Source organism: Tasmannia lanceolata, unplaced genomic scaffold (genome assembly GCF_043159265.1).
Source record: "Tasmannia lanceolata isolate RefF3 unplaced genomic scaffold, GAP_Taslan_0.1 ptg000008l, whole genome shotgun sequence".
NCBI lineage: Eukaryota > Viridiplantae > Streptophyta > Magnoliopsida > Canellales > Winteraceae > Tasmannia > Tasmannia lanceolata.
This window is the reverse complement of record NW_027518685.1, coordinates 18,327,812-18,349,917: the sequence shown is the minus strand read 5'-3', so window position 1 is coordinate 18,349,917 and position 22,106 is coordinate 18,327,812. Positions and strand designations below refer to the sequence as shown.

Genomic DNA, 22,106 nt, shown 5'->3' with positions numbered 1-22,106 from the left:
CTGATGTGTAAAGGTGATATGGATTTCAGGGCACAGGAGGTATTTGAAACTTAAAGGCGTGGGAATGTGAGGGCATATGAGGCATTTCTCTATTTCAGATAAGGTGTTAATTCGATTTTCAGAAAATTCAAAAAAGCCTGGGCTTTTCCTCCCAGCTTATTACAGTAGATAGTAAAACACCCCGTGCGATGCACGGGACAGGAAAAAAAGGTACGATTTTATATAAAAAATTACTGAAGTATTCAAAAAAGAAAATTGAAGAGGTCAATAACCAAAAAATGAAGCAAAAAATGAAGTTCAAAAGAAGGAAATATTTCTGAAATTAAACCACAACAAATTAAATCCAATAGAAGCTAACTTCTTTCGCTAAGCTATGGTAAACAAAACACCCAGAAAATCTGTTCACTAAGCAAAAAACAAAAGATGCATCAAAATGTACAAAGAAATGTGGTTGAATTGGAAAATCTTAATTTAAGCATGGGATAAAATGTGCTTCTGTGAGATGCAGTCCATACCAATTGCTTCATGTGTTCATTCATATTCATTTTTATTTATTGTTTACTGAATATTGGACTACATTATTATTATTTTTTAAATGGTTATATTGGACTAAAAATTAAACGCAATATTGAGCCCAATAATCAGTTTTGGACTGAAAATCTAAGGCCGTGTTTGTTGTGGAATTTGAAAATGTGTTGTGAGTCCAAAACTGAATATTGAACTCAAATTATATGTCAATTGGATCATCCTGTGGTGTAGGTTGTACAGTCCATTTTTCTAAAATACGGGGTGAATTCATCCTAGAAGGGGGTGAATTCACCTCCCAAAAAAACACTGCCGTAGTCAAAGCTGGTTTGAAGCTCCATCAAATGGACGGTTTGGATCATCCCATGGTGATTTATGAAAAACTGCTCTGAAGGTCTATCATATGAACGGTTTGGATGAATCCTATGGTGCTTTCTCAAAACAATTGTTTTTTAAAACCACTTGGTTGAAGGCCATCAAATGGACGGTTTAGATCATCCTATGGAGTTTCATATAACATTTTTGTTTATCTCAGGATATGCTAGCCACCTTCTCCAAGGCTACTTCTCGCCCATCTTTTGCAATTGCATGTGATTATGTGATGTAAGTCCATTGCTATTGACTTGTTGAGAGATTTGTCTTATTATTGAAGTGTGGAAACTGCAAAGATTGGTAGAAGTATTTGTGCAAAGGTGGGTAGCAATAAATTATAGTGGGTCGTAAGTGTTATAGACAAATTACGGTCACATGGTACCAAAGTAGGAAAATGACGAAAAAAAATACCAATAGCTTGTGCCAGAATATGACAATTACGGTAAAAACTACAACGCATATGACACAAAGTATGATAATTACGGACAAAGAGAGACGTGGCCGTCGTTTAGCAGGGATAGGGGAATCATTTTGAGAGACCATAAGGGCATTCATGGCATTTTTGGAGAAAAATCATTAAAGTTGAAGGTTAGGATGGCAGAAAATGTAAATATTGTAAATCCCAGATAAAAAGAAAAGTTGTAGTAGATAGATAGATATAACGAAAAAAAACAAAAACAAATTAATGCTATATTTTCTGAACCGGTGATGATAAATTTCCACCCTGTAGGATAACTCGCACCCCTCTTAACGTGAATTGTGGCAGATTTTCACACCTTTTGACGTTTAAGAGGGGTGCTAATTTATCATCGCCCTTTCCAAATTTTACATCCCTGTAATATGCTTTCATAAACTGAGAGAGAGAGAGAGAGAGAGAGAGAGAGAGAGAGAGAGAGAGAGGGGTACGCAGGAATAACGACTTGCTATATATAACAGGAGTGCATACGTAACCAATCTCTTAATTTCCAGTGTTAAACTCAAGCTGTAATATTATTACTATTGTATTAAATTAAACAATACAAACATATAGTTTGCTTATTGAAATAGACACTATGGTAGATAATGTATAGGATCCCTGTAGGAAGTTATCTAGTTTTTGGGCCCGAACTGTGCCTGTAGATAATCAACGACATTCTTTTCAAGTTGGAAGGCCTTGGTGAGAACATCGTCGGAGATTGGCGGGTTTGATCCGAAGACAGCATTAGCTATGGTGATCACACCTGGGTTCTGACTGCTCAGTGCAGCAATGGCGACGGCATCAGTCTGGCCAACATTGAATTGGAAGTGAATAAGTCCTATGGGAAACACAAACACATCACCCTTATATAGGACCTTGGATATGAACCGATTTTCGCCATTTGCAAGGTTGGAAGTGACGAAACCAACGAGGAGGGTGCCCTCCTGAACTACAATAATCTCAGTGCCCCTCGGGTGTGTGTGGGGTGGGTTTAGTCCATATGGTGCAAAGTCTATGCGAGCCATGGAGATGCCAAGAGTGTTGAGACCTGGTATCTGGAGCACATTGACTGGGGTAACCCTAGACCCTTGTTTGTTTGATGTGTTGCCTGGCACGTCGAGCCCTGAGAAGAAGAAATCCCCGGCTTGAGCGAGCATTGGGTCCTTGCAAACATTACCATTGACGAACACTGTGAAGGAAAAACATCAAAAAAATGATCAGCCAAGCATAGAAATTGAGTTTTTACAAACCATTGATTGTCAATTTACTAATGGAAGGTAAATTGAGAAAGACAAAGCATTGGTACCTGTAGATGTGTTGTCAGCAACACAAAAGTCTTGTAGAGGACTGGGATCAGAGGCAAAGGTAAGAGAAGTTGCCAAGGAAAGGAGTACAAATACAAGGAGGGGAGCAGCCATCTCCATTCTATCAATCTAAAGAAGAGTATTGGGTTCAAGTGTTTTGATGGTGTGGAAGAAGCATAGAAAGGGTGCATATTTATAGGCAGAGAGAGAGAGAGAGAGATATGCATGGCTTAAGTGTCATGGGATTTAATGGAAATGGTCTTGTTACTACCAAATCAATATATGGTTTAACAATTACGCTAACTAATCTAAGTTTTTATCCAAGTCATTGCCAGCAAAGAATAGACACAGTCGTCGGATACATTTTTCTCTGTAAATGCCGTTTGAGTTGAAAGTTGAGACAATCCTTTTCTTACCTAAATTATAATAACTTATTTGAGTTGAAACAATGCCTACCCTATGTTTCTTTTTCTTTTCTTTTTTAATGATAAGATCGAAATTGATAAGAGGTGCATGTCTCATGACCGAACTGGTCAAGAGTACAGACAAAGAAGATATACAAACAAAGAAAAATAAGAAAGGAGATATCATGGAGGAAGAAAATCAAAGATCTCCAGAAGACACCCAATTCACCCCCTTACTAGCTAAACGGTCTACCTCACAATTAGCCGAGTGACGGAGATGCTGAAATCGAACTGGGTGATCTCACATGGTCTCGAGCAATGCCTACCCTATTTATACCATGCATTCCCAAAATACCTACCCATTTGATTGCTAATTTGAAGTCCTTTTTTAAGGTTTGTAAATACCATTCAAATTAGGAAATTGATTTTTCCTGACCCCTATTCAACATTTTCACTACCTAATGCTACATTTCAGCCTTCTGTTTGTCTTTCTCTGAAAATAAAGTCATTTCAAAGAATGCACAAACAATAGGATGGATATGATGAGGAATGAGGTAGAAAATATCATTTAACTTTCAGCGTCTATAGAATTTGTGATTTTAGTAACTTTGTTATTAATTAGATTGTTTGTGAAAACTTCGTTAAATTGTAAATAAATTTATCTTAAACTCCTTTTTGAGCATTTGGTTGTTCTTCAGATATGCAATTTGAGAAAATTATGGTGTTGATTATTTTACAGTTGAATTTGTTGATCTGATGGACCCCCACACACTAAAAGGCTATCCATCATCTGTGTCCTAACAATGATCGGATTATTCCAAGCCATTGATACCACTTTTATCAAAAGGCATCTTAAAGATTTTAAAAATGATTTTTTTTTTCAACGACTTAATATCATAGGTGTCTCTTAAAGATTTTAAAAATGATTTTTTTTTCAACGAACTTAATATCATAGGTCTCTCTCTCTCTCTCTCTCTCTCTCTCTCTCTCTCTCTCTCTCTCTCTCTCTCTATATATATATATATATATATATAAAGAGTTCTTACTCCCCAGAGTAGATAAGTTATCTATTCAGTGGGCTTAAAATACAGTGGGGGCCACATTGTTTGGGTGATCCAAAGCATTCATTTGATGGGCCCTCACATAGGTAGGGTGTGCCCAAAAAATAAGCTCCATAGGATCACCCTAACCCTTCGATTTGTAGAGGCAAAAAATGGACAGATTTGTGAAGGCTTATACCCATCGATTTTAGGGGTGACAGCTGTAAAACATAAATGATGAGTTCGCACCGATTATTAAAAACATATTAGTGTGCACAGATCTGGTTCGTCTTTCTATTTCCATAGTACACACACATTGGTGTTAATATATTTTTTTTTGAAGAGAAAAGTGGTCCTACGCTACAGCGCAGGGAGCTTAACTGCGCTTTAGTTGTTTATAAAGCCTCCCATTGGTTCGTATAACAGGTCCCCCTTTGAAACCTATAGCGGGTCCACAGGAAAGGAACCAATGGGAGACTTTATAAACAACTAAAGCATACCGCTACAGGGCAGGAATGCTTTTCTCTTTTTTGAATGGTTATTTGTGTTAATATCTTTTACATAACAAACTTTAATTCAGAAAATATACTAAAGAGATCTTCTAGCAAACTCTTACTACTTGATAATAATGTAAAATAAAAACCCATCTAGAAACAATTGGACTTCTACTCTCTCTCTCTCTCTCTCTCTCTCTCTCTCTGAATTAGTCATATGGCATATGTCTGCAGGATCAGGTCTCCGCGTCGTGGTGCATGCCTTTGGTTTCGTGTATTTTATATGTTTAGAAAATGACAAACGTGTATCGCCTGGATGCCATCCGAATGAAATGACCAGGTCTGCTATTCTTTTCATACGAAAGGATGAAAGACTCAGTGATCTATTAAGGATGACTAAGTAATATCTAATATCAATGGCGTGTATTCTAATTCTATAAGATAAAGTAAAAAATATTTAATAGAGTGACACATTGAAGTCATCTGATAAAGCCGACCCGTTGCTAGTCCTCAGACAACGAAAGCTATGAGAGATTTTCAACATCTATTTAGTTGCATTTCTATGTTTTGCCTTAATGCTAAGAGGGATCCTCACGTTTTCATTTTCTTTGATAAAAACAAAAGTTGATGAATAGGGCTGCATTAATCGAAGGAAAATGATATGGAGACCTAGAGTACCACCTAAAACGGGACCTGCAATGAGAATATGGCATGTGTTAAAGAAAAATTTATTTTTTGGTGATTTCCCTTAACTTAAGGGATTGCTCACGTCAATAGCGATGCTGTGGCATGAAACAATTTGTTCAGTCCACTTTTAGGTCCTACTCTCGGTTTCCCTAGCATTACTGTTAATCAAAAGGACTTACAATGCAATTTCCGTAATAATGGCACTGTAGCCTCATGAACCAAACTTGGCTACGCAACGCCCTGAAATAAAGAGGAAACAGGGGGTGTGGAAATATCAAACATGGAGTGTGAAAATATCAGACCATGGAATTGAATTGATATTTTCAGGAGGTGCGTAGCCAAGTTTTTTTCCATGAGGGCTTGTTTAGGATAACTTCAGTAATAACTAATAGAAAGATGAATGTACCTCTATTTCGTTCCACGTGCATGACAATATATAAGAAGTTGTAGAAAGATGAATGTGCCCCAATTTCGTTCCACGTGCATGACAATAATACGTATCCTTTAGGGATTTGCCAAATGCCTTCTGCGATGGACGCTAGCAATTCCCTTAGGATTAATAGCGAACTTAAATTCTTGGGGAATTAATCTCATGGATGAGGTCATTTCGGTACACGTAGCCTCATGATGTTGCACACGTAGACTTTCGGGTAGTTAGCCCTTATCTGTAAGAGATTTTCAACATCTATTTGTTATGCCTTTATGCTAAGCTAGAGAGAATATGAGGGTTTGCAATCCAAGTACATAATTACATGATATTTAAGGCAATAAATGGCATTGTTTCAACTCAAATACCGTGCATTTCTGTAAGGACTCCGTCTAATCTCTGCACGCAAAGTCTAGAGATAAAAAATAGTTGGTGGATGTAGTTGTTAAAGACTGAGAGTTGTTTAAACCATTAAAATGACTTGGTATTAACATGACCATTTCAATGAATTGAATTAACCTCTCTCTATCTCTCTCTCTTTCTCTGCTATATATATGCACCCTCTCTATGCTTCTAACATCAAAACATTTGAATTACATCTTCTCCACCTATAGATTGAGAGAACGGAAATGGCCTCTCCCATCCTTGTATTTGTACTCCTTTCCCTGGCAACTTCTCTTACCTTTGCCTCTGATCCCAGTCCTCTACAGGACTTTTGTGTTGCCGACAATGCATCACCTGGTACGCATACTCTCTCTTACTTCCGAATTTTCCTTCTATAAGTTTATAGTTAATAACCACATATGTTTGTGCTTGCTTTGCTGAATTTGTATGTAAATTTATCTATGGCAGTGTTGGTTAATGGCAAGGTTTGCAAAGACCCAAAGCTCGTTAAAGCCAACGATTTCTTCAAGAAAGGGCTCAACAAGGCTGGCAACACTGATAACCGAGTTGGGTCCAATGTGACCCAAGTGAACGTGGCCCAGATTCCAGGTCTCAACACTCTAGGCATCTCCATGGCTCGCATAGACTTTGCTCCCTATGGACTCAACCCTCCCCACACGCACCCAAGGGCGACTGAGATGATTGTAGTTCAGGAGGGCACCCTCTACGTTGGTTTCGTCACCTCCAACCTTGCAAATGGTGAAAATCGCCTTATATCAAAGGTCCTCAATAAGGGTGATGTGTTTGTGTTTCCCATAGGCCTCATTCACTTCCAATTCAACGTGGGCAAGACAAATGCCGTTGCCATTGCCGCTCTGAGCAGCCAGAACCCAGGTGTGATAACCATAGCTAATGCGGTCTTCGGTTCAAATCCATCCATCTCAGACGATCTTCTAGCAAAGGCCTTTCAAGTGGACAAGAGTTTAGTTGATCATCTCCAGGCTCTGTTCAAGATGAACAAGTAGATAACTGACGAAAGTCAGACATACTTCATTTATTTACTATATTTGTTGTTTCTATTTAAATAAACAAACTACATGTTTGTATTCCCTATACATTTACAATAAAGGAGAAAATGATTTGCTATACACTTTGACCGTTATATGCTCTCTCTCTCTCTCTCTCTCTCTCTCTCTCTCTCTCTCTCTCTCTCTCTCTCTCTCTCTCTCTCTCTATGGTAATTTATATATTGAGGCGGAAGATAGTCGAACCATTCCGGACCCAACCTAAGCACATCCGATCTAGCTAGAGCATCTGCTTCACCATTAGCAAATCTCCTTACATGATTGAAAGCTATAGAATATCCGAATGTTAAGTCTGAGATCTCATCAAAGAAGGAGAGAACCTCCAAGGAGGGTCAACCTTTCCCGAGAGCCAACTGATCACATTTAAGGAATCACCTTCTACAACCACCTTATTATAGGAATCTTTATTCAGATGCTTGATGTCATGGAAAGCTGCCATAACCTCCGCTTCACTAGAATCACATATGTCAATAGGACCAGAATAAGCCCACATGACCAAACCAGAAGAATCTCTGCATGGACCTCCAACACCTGAAGGACCCGGATTGCCCAAACAAGAACCATCAAAATTTAGTTTAATAAAATCATTAGGAGGGGCTTCCCACTTTTGTACCATCATGGATCTTCTCTCCCTATCATTGCACATGCACTATCCGCAAACCCTCCCAGAGATCAAAAGCCGATACAAATCTAAACAAAGGGGTCTCTCTCTCTCTCTCTCTCTCTCTCTCTCTCTCTCTCTCTCTCCCCTATAATTCCCAGGAGACAACGACCCAAAAGGGAAGTTCGCTTCCGTTGATCATATACCAATGCTTTGATAGGGAAAGACCTCATTGTATTACAATGAAGCATGCATACTATTACATAGAGGCCCTGCCTTTGATTGATTGAACCAATCCATATAATCGCCCTAACTTAGAACCCCAATATAAATGACCCAAATGCAATGGTAATGGGGAAATGATAGACTGAAGGGGTGGCCTGGGGAAGAGAAGGGAAGAATATGTCATTTATCTACTGATATTATATAGGAAAATGATATATTCGCCCATTTTTTACTTGGGACAGTCACCTCTAACATACTAAGAGTAGAATAAATACACTAGAAGGGGCTGTCCCAAGTAAAAAAGGGGGTGAATATGTCACTTCCCTATTATATATTGGGAAATGATATCCACGGCTCCATCAAAATACACTAGAAGGGGCTGTTCCAAGTAAAAAAGGGGGTGAATATGTCACTTCCCTATTATATATTGGGAAATGATATCCACGGCTCCATATTTTGATGATGTCACTTCTCACTTTATTAAAAAGTAGGGTATGGCCAGCACCATATATTGGATGATCCAAATCGTCCATCATATGGGCCACTGCCCCAAAAATCATTTCCATAGGTTGATCCTAACCCTCCGATCTATAGAGGGGACTGAATATTAGAGGGTTGATCTAACCCTCTATAGATCGGAGGGTTAGGATCAACCTATGGAAATGATTTTTGGGCACAACCAATTTAGGCTGTGGTCCATCGAATGGACGATTTGGATCATCCAATGGTGCTGGCCATGCCGTACTTTTTGATAAAGTGAGGAGTGTGATCAATAAAATATGTTAGTGGTGATATCATTTCCCTATATATTATTTACCTTTTTGTCATTGATGTGGATGTGGCTTTTGATTATCCATATTCAACAACGAGAATTATCTTTTATTCGATATTAAGATTATCGGTTGGCATTGACTTACATCAACTGATAAATTAGATAATTTTGGTGGATTTTATTTTGAATGCGTAACATAAAATAGATATTTAATAAAATACACATGACAAATACTAAAAGTTATAGCCACGCCTGTTGGGATATAATATCCATTTTACCTCCCTACGAGTCCTTAACAGCTTGAACCCTCTGAACTATGGCTAGCAAGGCTGCGAGGTGGATTTTCCCAGGGAATCGGACGAGCCGGATCCCTTACGAAAATCAGTTAGAGTCGCCATTTAGGATAGGGCCTAGGACCCTTAATGTCTCTTTATCAACATTGTCTTGCTTTCCTTATGGATACAGAATTGGAAGGTGTTAGGCACCAATCCCGCCCAAGTCACGTTAGTCTCTACTCAAAGCGGGGAATTACACAGGATCGGGAATGCTTGCAAACTTATAGCATCGGTCATTAGGAGAAAAGAGTATAAGTGGTCTATGGAACTGCCTCTCGTGACGGAGGTTGCCTGTGGGTGTAGGTGCCGGCCGTCTCTCGGAGGCTGTCTTTCTGCCCGCTACTCCCTTTCTTCACCTTCCTTCGCCTTTATTCTCTTGCTTGGCCCTTGTGAGTAATCCCTTGCTATATATCATGTGACATCCCGGTTAAGAAAATAGGGGCAGTTGAGAGGTTAGCAGTGTAAAAATAATAAAGTAAATTGACAAGCAAGAAGAAAAGAAGTAGGGAGAAAAGAGAAACAACAACAAACACACCGTCATATATGTGGGTCGGTCACGCCTACGTCCACGGGTGGCAATCTCTTCCTTCTTCCTTTATTCAACAATGGAGGCGAACAATACGGGTCGGTCGACAGACCCATGCTCGGTCAACTCTCAAAGTCGACTGAACAGTCCTTGGTCGTCTATCCGGCATCCTTTCCAGATAATACTAAGGTGCGGGTTGGTTTGGTTTTTTAACCAAAATCTCGCCCAAAAACATTCTTTAATTTTCCAGCCAAAATACATGAAACATTCTATTAACTTATCCTTTAGAACTTTTCATGATTTGAGTCCTTCGAACAAGAAGAAGTTTTTGGAGTCTTTTGGGAAAAGAACGATTTTGTTGATCTAAATACCCCAAAATTGATCCAACGGATCTCTCCCTTCTGAAATCAAATTCTTTAATCCTAACAATGAGAGATTATCAAGATTTATCCCAAGTTTGTGGTTTTCCTCTTCCGAATTCCCATCCATACTTAGAAGAATAAAAAGAACTTGTTGCATGGGTTTTCTCAGCTCAACAATCCACAACTCTAGGGTAGATCTTGATTTCTCCCAACTTCATTTCATAAATCATAGATCCATAGTGGATCTCCCTGCTTAAAACAAGAAATTCAACTTGAAACTCAATACATACCTAAGGAAACGATTTTCCTCTTCACAATCTCTTGGAGCCTCCACACGTTTTCTCTCTAGGGTGAATTTTCTGCGGGATTATGGCTTAATGAGAGTTTTAATAGCCTTTTATAAAAAGTCCTAATCAGTTTAGAATATGAAACCCTAATTGAGTTCAACTAGGAAACCTTCTTTAATTTAAATTTCTCTAATTTGGGTTTCCTTTAATTTTTGGGACAGAAATACCCCTCCCCAAGACGAATTTTCATTTGGGAGAGTTTGGAGTATTTCAACTAGGAACACGTGGCACATGTGACATCTCTTTTGGGTTGGACTAACATGTGGATTTTTAATATCAGGGGATTATGGAGTTTTGAACCCAGGACCAACGATGAGGCAATTGTTCTAATACCACGTGAAACAACCAATTACTTCAAACGCTTAAGCTATTAGAGCTGTGTTATTTAATCGTTTATACTTAAACAAAAATTATTTGTGTATTTAATACTATGATGTGTGTGGAGAAAATCCACCTGGCAAATCTAATCCGATCGTACACAAATTAATGAAAAAGTAAAATACACAAACAAGCCACAAGATGAACACCAAGATTTTACGTGGTTCGGCCAAGCCTACGTCTATGAGAAAGAAACACGATCTTTCACTATGAGAAAAACAATATACAGGAATTACAATGGATTAAAGACAAAACCCGCAACCTTTTCCTTGCTTCTCAACATGAGACTGTTCACAAGAGATAACCCGAGAAAATTCCCAAGAGAAAACCCAAGAAGGTGTCCCAAGAAGAAACCCTTTCGCTCTTTTTCTTTCTCTCTCTCTCTCTTCCCTTTTCTTTCTCTCTCTTTTTTCTCTCCCCTTGGGGTAGCCGACACACCCCAAGCCTCTGTCGCCTCCACCACTTTCTCGTCTAAGAGAAGTGGCCTTTATATAGGTTTTTAGAAAACCACAACAAAAAGACACTTGCTATTTTTGGCTCTAGGCATGGAAAATAAGGCAACTTTCCCAACACCGTGGAAATTGCATAACTGAGAGGTTCCGACCACTATGTTGCCGATTTGGAAAGCAGTGGGTCAAACCGAAACAACCATCATTAAAGAGAAAGCAACCACACAAACAATATCTATTTAGTGTCTAAACCAATGGTATGAGCAACTAAATGCATAGTGCATTTATTTCAAATACTTTCAAATACATTTAACAATGAAAAATGGATGTAGACATCAATCGTCAGTAAAGGGCGTTTGCAGTGAGGGAGTAGGGTTCTAGCAGCTGCTCATTCAAAACACGGATTGCAGATAATCAACTACTTTCTTGTCCACTTGGAAGGCTTTGGCAAGAACATCATCGGAGATGGGTGGGTTGGATCCGAAGACCGCGTTTGCAATGGTGATCACACCAGGGTTCTGGCTGCTCAGAGCGGCAATGGCAACGGCATTGCCATAACCAGCATTACGTTGGAAGTGAATGAGCCCGACTGGGAAGACAAACATGTCGCCCTTTTGAAGTACCTTGGTGATGAGACGATTGTCGGGATTGGAAGTTACAAATCCAACGTAAAGGGTGCCCTCAAGGACGGTCAAAATCTCGGTGGCTCTCGGGTGAGTGTGGGGAGGATTGAGACCATAGGGTGCAAAGTCTATGCGAGCCATGGAGATGCCGAGAGTATTGAGTCCTGGTATCTGAACAACATTGACTGGGGTAACCTTGGAGCCTAGTGGGTTTGATGTGTTGCCTGGTTTGTCGAGTCTAGGGAAGAAGAAATCGTCTGCTTGAGCGAGCTTCGGGTCTTTGCAGGCTAACCCATTTACCAACACTGCCAAGATATTTTGAATAATAGATTTAGAAACCCAGGTTCAATTAGCTCTATAAAATCAACATAAGTTATAGAACATAACATAAAAGGAAAGACATGTTTCCAATTCATACCTTGGCTATTGGGCGCTGTGACACAAAAATCTTGCAATGGACTAGGGTCAGAGGCCAAGGCAAGGAGCAAGTGAGAGCCAACATCCCTATGCCTGATTTCATGTCATTGAAATGTGGCTCTCTCTGACCGCTTCTTTTCTATTTTAATACTTATCCTAGGCCTGCAGAGGGGTTAGACATTTTCTTTACAAAGCTGGCAAGAAATCATTTGTTTACTTGTTCCCGCAAGGTTGCTTATTAATCTAGCAAGGATAGATTAAATTAATTGCCCCGCCCGAATCTCCTCATATTATATACTAGTAAAAAAAACCCGTGCGATGCACGGGCCGATAAAGAATTGTACATACCACATCATAGGTTGATCTAAACCGTCCATGTGATGGAACACAACATAAATAGGTTGTGCCCGTAAAATAATTTCCATAGGCTGATCCTAGCCCTCCAATCTATAGAGGTTTCCATAATTGTTGTTCCTCTTAAGGGGCCCAGAATTCATCAATATTTTTACACATGTCCCGCTTTCGTAATATCAAACTTTCTGTAATTTGACCCACACATAGTGAATAAGGAAAAGTAGTTCCCGATTTCCAACCCGACTGGGTTCAACACGACCCTACCCGATTTGCAATTCCCTCAACCCAACCCAACCTGATTTCCAATTCGGGTTGGGTTGGGTTGGGTCGGGTAGACCCGATTTGATATGGTACCCATTGTTGACCACCTCAACTCAAGCCGGGTTGTTTTGGATTTTGAGAACCAATAGTGAGTCACCAATAATCAGTTTTTAACTCACAATCGGTTCTCAAAATCCAAACCAAACAGGGACTAACAATTAACAAAGGGAAATGTTATCCGCACTACTATATTTTGATGATCACACTCCTCACTTTATTAAAGTACGGTATGGCCCGTACCATAGGATTATCCAAACCTTCCATTGTGGACTATGGAGACTATTTCAATATTGTAAAAGAAAAACACATATAGAACTTCTTCAGATGGAACCCAAATTCAAGTTTCGGGTTGGGTCGGGTTGCCCGACAGCCAACCCGACCCGACCCGATTTTCAATTCGGGTTGATTTTTCCCAACCCAACCCAACCCGATTTGCGAAAAAGCCTAACCCGACCCAACCCAAATTCGGGCTGAACCCAACCCGCGTGGGATCATCCAAGTAACAGCGATGGTTTCAAATTATATATACTGCTAATGTCCTCACTACCATATTTTATAATGGCACTACTCACCGTATTTTGGTGATCGCACTCCTCACTTTCTTAAAATGTACGGTATAGCCCGTACCATAGGATGATCCAAACCGTCCATTAGAAGGGCCACTACCTACATAAGTTGTGCCCCAAAAATAATTTTCATAGGTTGATCCGAACCCTCCGATCTATAACGGGTTATAGGTTGATCCAAATCGTCAATGTGATGGAACACAACATCAGTCAGTTGTGCCGGTAAAATCATCTCCATAGGTTGATCCTAGCCCTCCAATCGATAGAGGTTTTCATAATTGTTGTTCCTCTTCAGGTGCTCAGAATCCGTCAATAAATCCGTCAATATTTTGCAAGTGTCCTGCATGAGTAATATAAAGTAGTTCTTTCGTCATTGTCATATGTCTTTACCTCTTCTTGGTAGTTTTTTTTTATAATTGTCATAGACAGGCACCCGGGTCGGTACTTTTCATATGTAGATTACGATTTTACCCTCAAATAGAGATAAATGTTAGATATCAGCAAAGGGGTTAATGGCAAAACAGTAATGCTGATGTGTAAATCTCACAGGAAAAAAAAAGAAAAATTCTTTTTTTCTCTCGCTATATAGTAGTAGATTTATGGCTTACCCAAATCTAAAAAGTATATATATATATATATATATATATATATATATATATATATATATATATATATATATATATATATATATATATATAGGGTTCGAGTAAACATAATCGGTCAAGATTGGGTCCACCCTAAATGGGTCATAGGCAAGAGTCTCATCATTTAAAAGATACTGACAATTCAATTCATCGGTCAGACTGTCAGTAAAGGTGAAAATATCCACTGGAAAAGAGGGAAAATCAAATACAGGGTTTTATTTTGGTAATCTAAAGAAGTGGAATGCTAAACCAAAGGGTGCTTACAAAAACCAAGCAGTAAGGGATCCCCATTGGTTCTATTCCACCCAACCTTTTTATCATTTCCTTTAATTTTGTATTTTCAGTGTAATTATAAATAAGGTTTGGTGACGTGGATCCAATAGGGCACCCTTGTGGCTAAGCTTTTGCAGGGGTGCCCTTCAGTTTACATTCCCCTCAAAAGAAATATAAAAGTAAAAAAATTACATTAAAATAAGCCATAAATATTATGACTTACATAAACCATGTGCACTGTGGAGATAGGGAAGAGCCAACATTCTGGGGAGGTTCCCGGAACTTACTGCCTATATAAATTTTTAAATATCATTCTATTGTGCTTAGAATAAGTAAACAAATAATTTCTTGCTAACATGGTGAAGAAAACGTCTACACTCCTGCAGGCCAAGAACAAGTCCTAAAAATGAAAAGAAGCCGTCCGAAGTAAGAAAGCCATTTCAATGAGATGACTTTAGACATGTTTAAGAGTTTCAAAAATCTCTCTATATATATAGTAGCAAAGCTGGTTCTTGAAACCCACACAAAACTGTGAGTCCTCTTCCTCCGCCATTTATTGTATCATTTCTTCCTTTTGCATACATACTTTGTACAAGAGTTGTTCAAAGATGGCCACTCGCTCTTATTTCCTTTTAGGGATGCTGGCTCTCACTTGCTCTCTTGCCTTCGCCTCTGACCCAAGTCCATTGCAAGATTTTTGTGTGGCAGTGCCTAATAGCCAATTCGGTATGATTGAGAAACATGTCTTAATTTAATATGTTCTTCTAATTATGTTGTTTCTATAGAGTTTGAACATGTGTTTCTAAATCTCTTATTCCATATCTTGGCAGTGTTGGTAAATGGGTTTGTCTGCAAAGACCCAAAGTTCGCTCAAGCAGACGATTTCTTCTTCACCGGGCTGGACAAACCTGGGAACACATCAAACCAACTTGGGTCCAAGGTTACCCCAGTCAATGTGGTGCAGATACCAGGACTCAATACTCTCGGCATCTCTATGGCTCGTATAGACTTTGCACCCTATGGTCTCAATCCTCCCCACACTCATCCGCGAGCGACCGAGATTTTGACCGTCCTTGAGGGCACCCTCTATGTTGGATTTGTAACTTCCAACCCTGACAATCGTCTCATCATCAAGGTCCTTCAAAAGGGCGACGTGTTTGTATTCCCGGAGGGTCTCATTCACTTCCAACGCAATGCTGGTTATGGCAATGCTATTGCCATTGCCGCTCTCAGCAGCCAAAACCCTGGAGTGATCACCATCGAAAACGCAGTCTTCGGGTCCAACCCACCCATCTCCGATGATGTTCTTGCCAAAGCCTTCCAAGTTGACAAGAAAGTAGTCGATTATCTGCAATCCGTGTTCTGAATGAGCAGCAGCTAGAACACTACTTTCTCATTGCAAAATTCCCTTTACTGTTGATTATTGTCTACAACTATTTTTCATTGTTAAAAGTACTTGAAATAAATGCATTATGCATATAGTTTCTAATACCATTGGTTTAGCAACTAAACAGATATTGTTTTTTATTTAATGATAGCTCTTTCATATGTGCAAATCTGCAAACCTATCCTACCATACTTGTGGGTCCACCTTGGTTTATCTAGAGCATCGACATCTTAGGAGAGAAAGCAGTAGTAAATAAACCAGTAAAAGCCAAATACAAGTTAGTATGTTTGTTAATGTCGCGGATTTTGAATACTAATGAAATACAGTTATGTAATTAAGTTGAATGTGTCATAGTTAGGGCTGGCAATTTCACCCGGAAAAGCGGGGATCCACCCCGCCCCGCCCCGGATTCCCCGATTTGAGTGGGGAAGGGGAAGGGGATTTAAAAAATTCCCCGGTGCGGAGAAGGGGATGGAGTTGGCCCCGCCCCGCCCCGCATTAATGCCATTTTTTTCTTGTATTTTTTTAAGTGTTTTTTTTTTAAGGAAAACTACTAGAAACCCCTTGGATCAAAACATATCTACAAGATTCCCCCAAAATTTTCATAATTTTCATTAGTACAGTTTTGTCCCTGAAATAGCTTTTTATATTTTCTTTTACCCATAATCCATTGGGCATTGTCCCTCATTATATTAGTATATTACCCTTAGAAATCCCTAAAATCTCTCCATCGAACCATCACTGTAAGGCAACATTAAATTCTTTGAAAATCTCCCTCCCCCAAATAAAGGTAACATCTCTCCGATGAGTGATGAGATTTTATATGGTGTGCGCTCGTATAGTCCATTATTTTTCAAAAAGTAGTGTATGGGCTACACCATAGGATGATCCAAACCGTCCATTTGATAGGCTACAATTTAAAAGTACTTTACAGGCCACACCATAGATCATCCAAACCGTCCATTTGATGGGCCACAACGTAAATAGATTGCGGCCCAAAAATCATTTCCATAGGATGATTGCAACCCTCCGATCTATAGAAGGTACCATAATATGCAATTCCTCTATAGATCAGAGGGTTGGGATTATCCTATGGAAATGATTTTTGGGCCACAACCTATTTACGTTGTGGCCCATCAAATGGACAGTTTGGATTATCCTACAATGTGCCCATCAAGTGGAAGGTTTGGATCATCCTATGCCTATGGTAGTATGGTGTGCCCATCAAATGGACGGTTTGGATCTTCCTATGATGTGGCACGTACAGTACTTTTTGGCAAGTGGGATTGGGAATTAGGGATCTGCTAGGGACTATTGATCAATTAAATGAATCTGAGAGCAACCACCTTTGTCCCCATGTTAATAAAATGAATAAGACAAAATCTTAGCCTATGTGGGTTGTGTGGCGACTCTCACATGCAACAGCGAAGCCGCAACATGCCTGAAGTGATTGTCCCTAGCAAATCTTTAGTTTTAAACCTAACATTTAACAAAGTAAAGTGAGAGTAAAGTGATTGTCCCCGAAGGATGCGGGGCGGGGAAGGGGAGGGATGGGGATTAGATATTCCCCGTGGGGAGGGGAGGGGGATTCCCTACCATCCCCGTAGTGGGGAGGGGGAAAATTCCCCGCAGAGGGAAAGGAGTAGGGGACCCCAACATCCGGCCCCGACCCGCCTCGTTGCCAGCCCTAGTCATAGTTTTGCCAAAGTTTTAAAAATGATTAAAATTTCAGAATGACAAGATCGTAATAGTAAATCAATTGATGATCACTTTAAAAAATATATAGCCAAGTGAGTTCAAAGGAATATTGGAGGAATAAAGCCACCAAATATATAGCCATTACCAGAAAAAGGCTTGTCAAGATGGACTAGTTCCCACTAATAGAGCAGAAGATCTACACTAGAAATAATACCTCCGATAATGAGCGGGGCAGAGTGATCTTGTGCTTAGTGACGTGTTATTGGCATTATTTGCATCAAAGATGATGCAAAATCTTCTTTCAGTTCTAGCATTGCTGCAGGAACGCTTGAAAGTTCATTTTTCATAATGGATAAGATCTATTTTTTATGGACGACATTTTTGTCCTAGAACATGATAAGCTACACATTATCGCACTCGAGTCTTCGCAAGGTATTTTAGGGAGAGACATGAAGTGCAGCAATGTACATATTAGCTCGAATACTAATTAATAGTAGTACAACCCCCTTTGAACTATGGATATGAAAAAATAAGACCAAAGATACCGGCAGAACAATAAGAAACAAATTAGATCTGGGATATGGAAATGTATGTTCATACTCATAGGATACCCTCAATGATCTAAGTGTTATAGTTTATTTTAAAATGAAATATGGTTGATAGAAAGTCGAGACCCTGGTCTGGCTGATGGACTAATTGAATTGTATTGTGATAATCAGGAAGCAATAGGCCTTATATGCAGTGGAGAGAATAGCTGTAGGTAAAAGCATAAACGCGTGAAATATCACTATATTAGAGATATATATGGTGGAAAAAATAGGAACGGGAGGGAAGTTGTGTCCCTAGCTGTGATATGATTGCCGATCCTTTGATGAAAAGAGTCCGTGCAGAAATTTCATTACGCATATAGGATTGATGAGACTTGGAAGTGTCTAAGTCATGAAAAATTGTTTTAAAGAATATCCCAGGCGGAACAATTATCGGTCCTTGGAAAAAGGGAGTTTATGTGGAAATTTCATCAAGCATGTGAGCTTGGTTGGACTTAGAAGTATCAAGTGAATGAAATTTGTTTGGGAGAAATATCTCGGATGGAAGCACACAAGGAAATCAGTCGGCCAATGTGGCCAAGTGGGAGATGTCACGGCATGGCTATATGGCCTCGGACGTTATGCACGGAAGCAAAATCATCGAAATCAGATGTGAATTGAGGGAGATATGGATTTTCAAAGATAAGTGTGCAAAACTGGAAAAACCCAATAAGCTGATGGCGATCGACCGCCAATCTTCTTGTCGACCACCAGAGACCTTCTATATTTTTTATTTAGGCTCTGTTTCTTTCGACGTAAAATGGGCGTAAAAGCAAATTATACACCCATTTTTACACTACTGTATAATTTGTTTTTACGCCCATTTTACGTCGAAAGAAACAGAGCCTAAGCCATAATGTGTAGTGTCCCAGTCGACAAAGGGTCTTTAGTATTAGCCGTTAGAGCGTAAAAATGGCTGGTTTTGGTGTCTCCTCTCTATATAAAGGGGTGTAACCCCTCTAAACACTTAATAGACACTCATAAACTCTCTTTGAACATATTTTAGAGTGTTTTTACCCTTGTGCCTCTCGTTGAATGATCTTTGAAGGATTGGATTTAGGTTCTTCAATTGTAAATCATTTGAGAAATTTCTGTGAATGATTATTGTATTGGTCTTATGAGAAGGCACTGTTTTTCATCTCTCTTTTATCTCATTGTAATCGGAGAGTGTTGAGGCGTAGAACTGCCTCAGTCGGCAAGTGTTGAGGCTTGAAGCCACCTCGGTTGGCAAATGTTGAGATGTGGAGCTACCTCGATCGGTTCTTTGGCAAGTGTTGAGGCACGGACCCACCTCAGGTTGTAGTGATTTGATCTTCACCCGCTAAGATCGGTTTTAGTGATCGCCACCAAGGGTTTTTCGTGGAGTGGATCGATGTCAATCCAAGATTTGGACCGAACTATTATAAAAAAAATCTCCGGTGCACTCTTATCCCTTCTTTTTCTATTCTTTATGTGCACTTGTGTTTTTAGCTTCCGTGTGTTTGTTGAAATTTGTTCTTTGATTTAATTTTTAATTAATCTTTTTAAAAGGGCAAAAACTTTATAACATTTCTAACACTTTGTTTTTGGATACATGTTACATATTAATTTCAGCTAAAGATAAATAAATCTTGTTTGGCCAAACTGCTGGATTAAAAACATTGGTCAAACTGCTGGACAAAATACTATTTCGATGATTTGAGGAATTAATTTATTATATCCTGTTAGAATAAGTAAGCTTGTGAAATCAAGAACTAGTAAAACAAATGCTATAAAAAAATGATTTCTTGCTTGCCAGCACGGTGAAGAAAATGTCTTAACACTCTTCCGGCCAAGAGTATGTTTTAAAATAGAAAAGAAGCGGTCCAAGTAAGAGGGCCATTTCAATGAGATTAGATCAGACAGGGAAGACGTCCAAAAATGTTCTATATATAGCAGCTAGGCTTCTTCCTTAAGCCCACAACCTCCATAGCCACTGATTGAACTGTGGGATCATTTCTGCCTTTTGGATACTTTATACAAAAGTTGTTCAAAGATGGCCACTCGTTCTATTCTCCTCTTAGGGATGCTGGCTTTCACTTGCTCTCTTGCCTTCGCCTCTGACCCAAGCCCATTGCAAGATTTTTGTGTCGCAGCGCCCAATAGCCAAGGTATGAATTGCAAACATGTCTTACTTTATCATGTTATGTTCTAAAACTTGTGTTGTTTTTATAGAGCTAATTGAACCTAGCTTTCTAAATCTCTTATTCAAAATCTCTTGGCAGTGTTGGCAAATGGGTTTGCCTGCAAAGACCCAAAGCTCGCTCAAGCAGACGATTTCTTCTTCACCGGGCTCAACAAACCGGGCAACATATCAAACCCGCCTGGGTTCAAGGTTACCCCAGTCAATGTGGTGCAGATACCAGGACTCAATACTCTTGGCATCTCCATGGAACGCGTAGATTTTGCACCCTATGGTCTCAATCCACCCCACACTCGCCCACGAGCTACTGGGATCTTTACCGTCCTCGAGGGCACCTTCTATGTTGGATTTGTAACTTCCAGCCCCGAAAATCGACTCATCACCAAGGTCCTTCAAAAGGGCGACGTGTTTGTATTCCCGAAGGGTCTCGTTCACTTCCAACGCAATGCTGGTTATGGCAATGCCGTTGCCCTTGTCGGTCTGAGCAGCCAGAACGCTGGAGTGATCACCATCCCAAATGCGGTCTTTGGATCCAACCCACCCATCTCCGATGATGTTCTTGCCAAAGCCTTCCAAGTGGACAAGAAAGTAGTTGATCATCTCCAGACCATTTTCTAAATGAAAAACACCCTAGAACCCTACTTCCCCGTTGCAAAACTCCCTATATTGATGATTGGTGTCAACAACATTTTTTTATTGTTAATGTAGCTGCTAATACCATTGGTTTAGCAACACTAAATAGATATTGTTTTTTTATTTAAGGAAAACTCTTTCTTATGTGCAAGTTTGCAAATCTATCCTACTGTACTTGTGAGTTGTGGGTCCACCTTGGTTTATCTATACCATCGACATCGTAGGAGAGTAAACGGTAGTAAATAAACCAGTAAGTTGGTAAGCTAAGCCAAATACAAAGTTAGTGTAAAAAGAGAAGTCATAAATAGGCGAATTGCCTCGGAATTGGGGTGGCTGGTGGAAGAAAACGGGGCAAATTTATTCACTTACTCACAACTCACAACAGAACTGCAGATGTCGACACTATAATCAACTACCGCTAATTGAAGAAGGCGTTGTTTGATCTTTTATACTTTTAACACTATTTATGTCTACAAGGCACACGTGGTCCCTCTTTTTGGTTGGCTATTACATCTGAATATTTAATATCAAGGAGGTTTGAACGACCTCCTTGATATTAATGACCGGCAAGTTAGTGAAAGAGAACCACCTGTAAGAAGAAGAATAAAACCGGTGAATGAAATGTGGTGTTGTTATAAAAAGTAGGGGGTGCAGTCTCGGTCCCTTTGCCGTTTTGTTTGTCTGTTCTTTGCTCTTTATCCGTTGCGATTACTTTACTTTCTATTTATCTTCTATTCAAGTTTCGGTTCGGTTCGACCCCCAAACCGAACCAAACCGAAATTTGAATCGGTTTGGTAAAACCAAACCAAAACCAAATTTTCGGTTCCGTTTCGGTTTGGTTCCGAGTCTTCGCAAGGTATTTTAGGGAGAGACATGAAGTGCAGCAATGTACATATTAGCTCGAATACTAATTAATAGTAGTACAACCCCCTTTGAACTATGGATATGAAAAAATAAGACCAAAGATACCGGCAGAACAATAAGAAACAAATTAGATCTGGGATATGGAAATGTATGTTCATACTCATAGGATACCCTCAATGATCTAAGTGTTATAGTTTATTTTAAAATGAAATATGGTTGATAGAAAGTCGAGACCCTGGTCTGGCTGATGGACTAATTGAATTGTATTGTGATAATCAGGAAGCAATAGGCCTTATATGCAGTGGAGAGAATAGCTGTAGGTAAAAGCATAAACGCGTGAAATATCACTATATTAGAGATATATATGGTGGAAAAAATAGGAACGGGAGGGAAGTTGTGTCCCT

At 39.5% G+C, this 22,106-nt stretch overlaps 4 protein-coding genes and 1 pseudogene across 4 annotated transcripts; 3 read left to right on the top strand and 2 right to left on the bottom strand.

The window, feature by feature from the left end:
• Positions 1-1,868: 1,868 nt before the first annotated feature.
• Positions 1,869-2,839, bottom strand: LOC143883345 (putative germin-like protein 2-1). Its single transcript, XM_077386703.1, has 2 exons — positions 2,661-2,839; positions 1,869-2,543 (listed from the first exon to the last, which is right to left on the bottom strand). Exons 1-2 carry the CDS (start codon positions 2,776-2,778, stop codon positions 1,987-1,989), a joined length of 675 nt encoding a protein of 224 aa, XP_077242818.1. The 5' UTR covers positions 2,779-2,839; the 3' UTR covers positions 1,869-1,986.
• Positions 2,840-6,031: 3,192 nt separating this feature from the next.
• Positions 6,032-7,242, top strand: LOC143883344 (putative germin-like protein 2-1). Its single transcript, XM_077386702.1, has 2 exons — positions 6,032-6,451; positions 6,563-7,242. Exons 1-2 carry the CDS (start codon positions 6,340-6,342, stop codon positions 7,117-7,119), a joined length of 669 nt encoding a protein of 222 aa, XP_077242817.1. The 5' UTR covers positions 6,032-6,339; the 3' UTR covers positions 7,120-7,242.
• Positions 7,243-11,566: 4,324 nt separating this feature from the next.
• LOC143882783 (germin-like protein 8-2) lies at positions 11,567-12,317 on the bottom strand (annotated as a pseudogene).
• A 2,663-nt stretch (positions 12,318-14,980) lies between these two features.
• On the top strand, positions 14,981-15,738 carry LOC143883343 (putative germin-like protein 2-1). Its single transcript, XM_077386701.1, has 2 exons — positions 14,981-15,098; positions 15,203-15,738. Exons 1-2 carry the CDS (start codon positions 14,981-14,983, stop codon positions 15,736-15,738), a joined length of 654 nt encoding a protein of 217 aa, XP_077242816.1.
• A 4,256-nt stretch (positions 15,739-19,994) lies between these two features.
• Positions 19,995-20,982, top strand: LOC143883341 (putative germin-like protein 2-1). Its single transcript, XM_077386700.1, has 2 exons — positions 19,995-20,173; positions 20,288-20,982. The coding sequence occupies exons 1-2, from the start codon at positions 20,059-20,061 to the stop codon at positions 20,821-20,823; spliced, it is 651 nt and encodes a 216-aa protein (XP_077242815.1). The 5' UTR covers positions 19,995-20,058; the 3' UTR covers positions 20,824-20,982.
• The last annotated feature ends 1,124 nt before the right edge of the window (positions 20,983-22,106 follow it).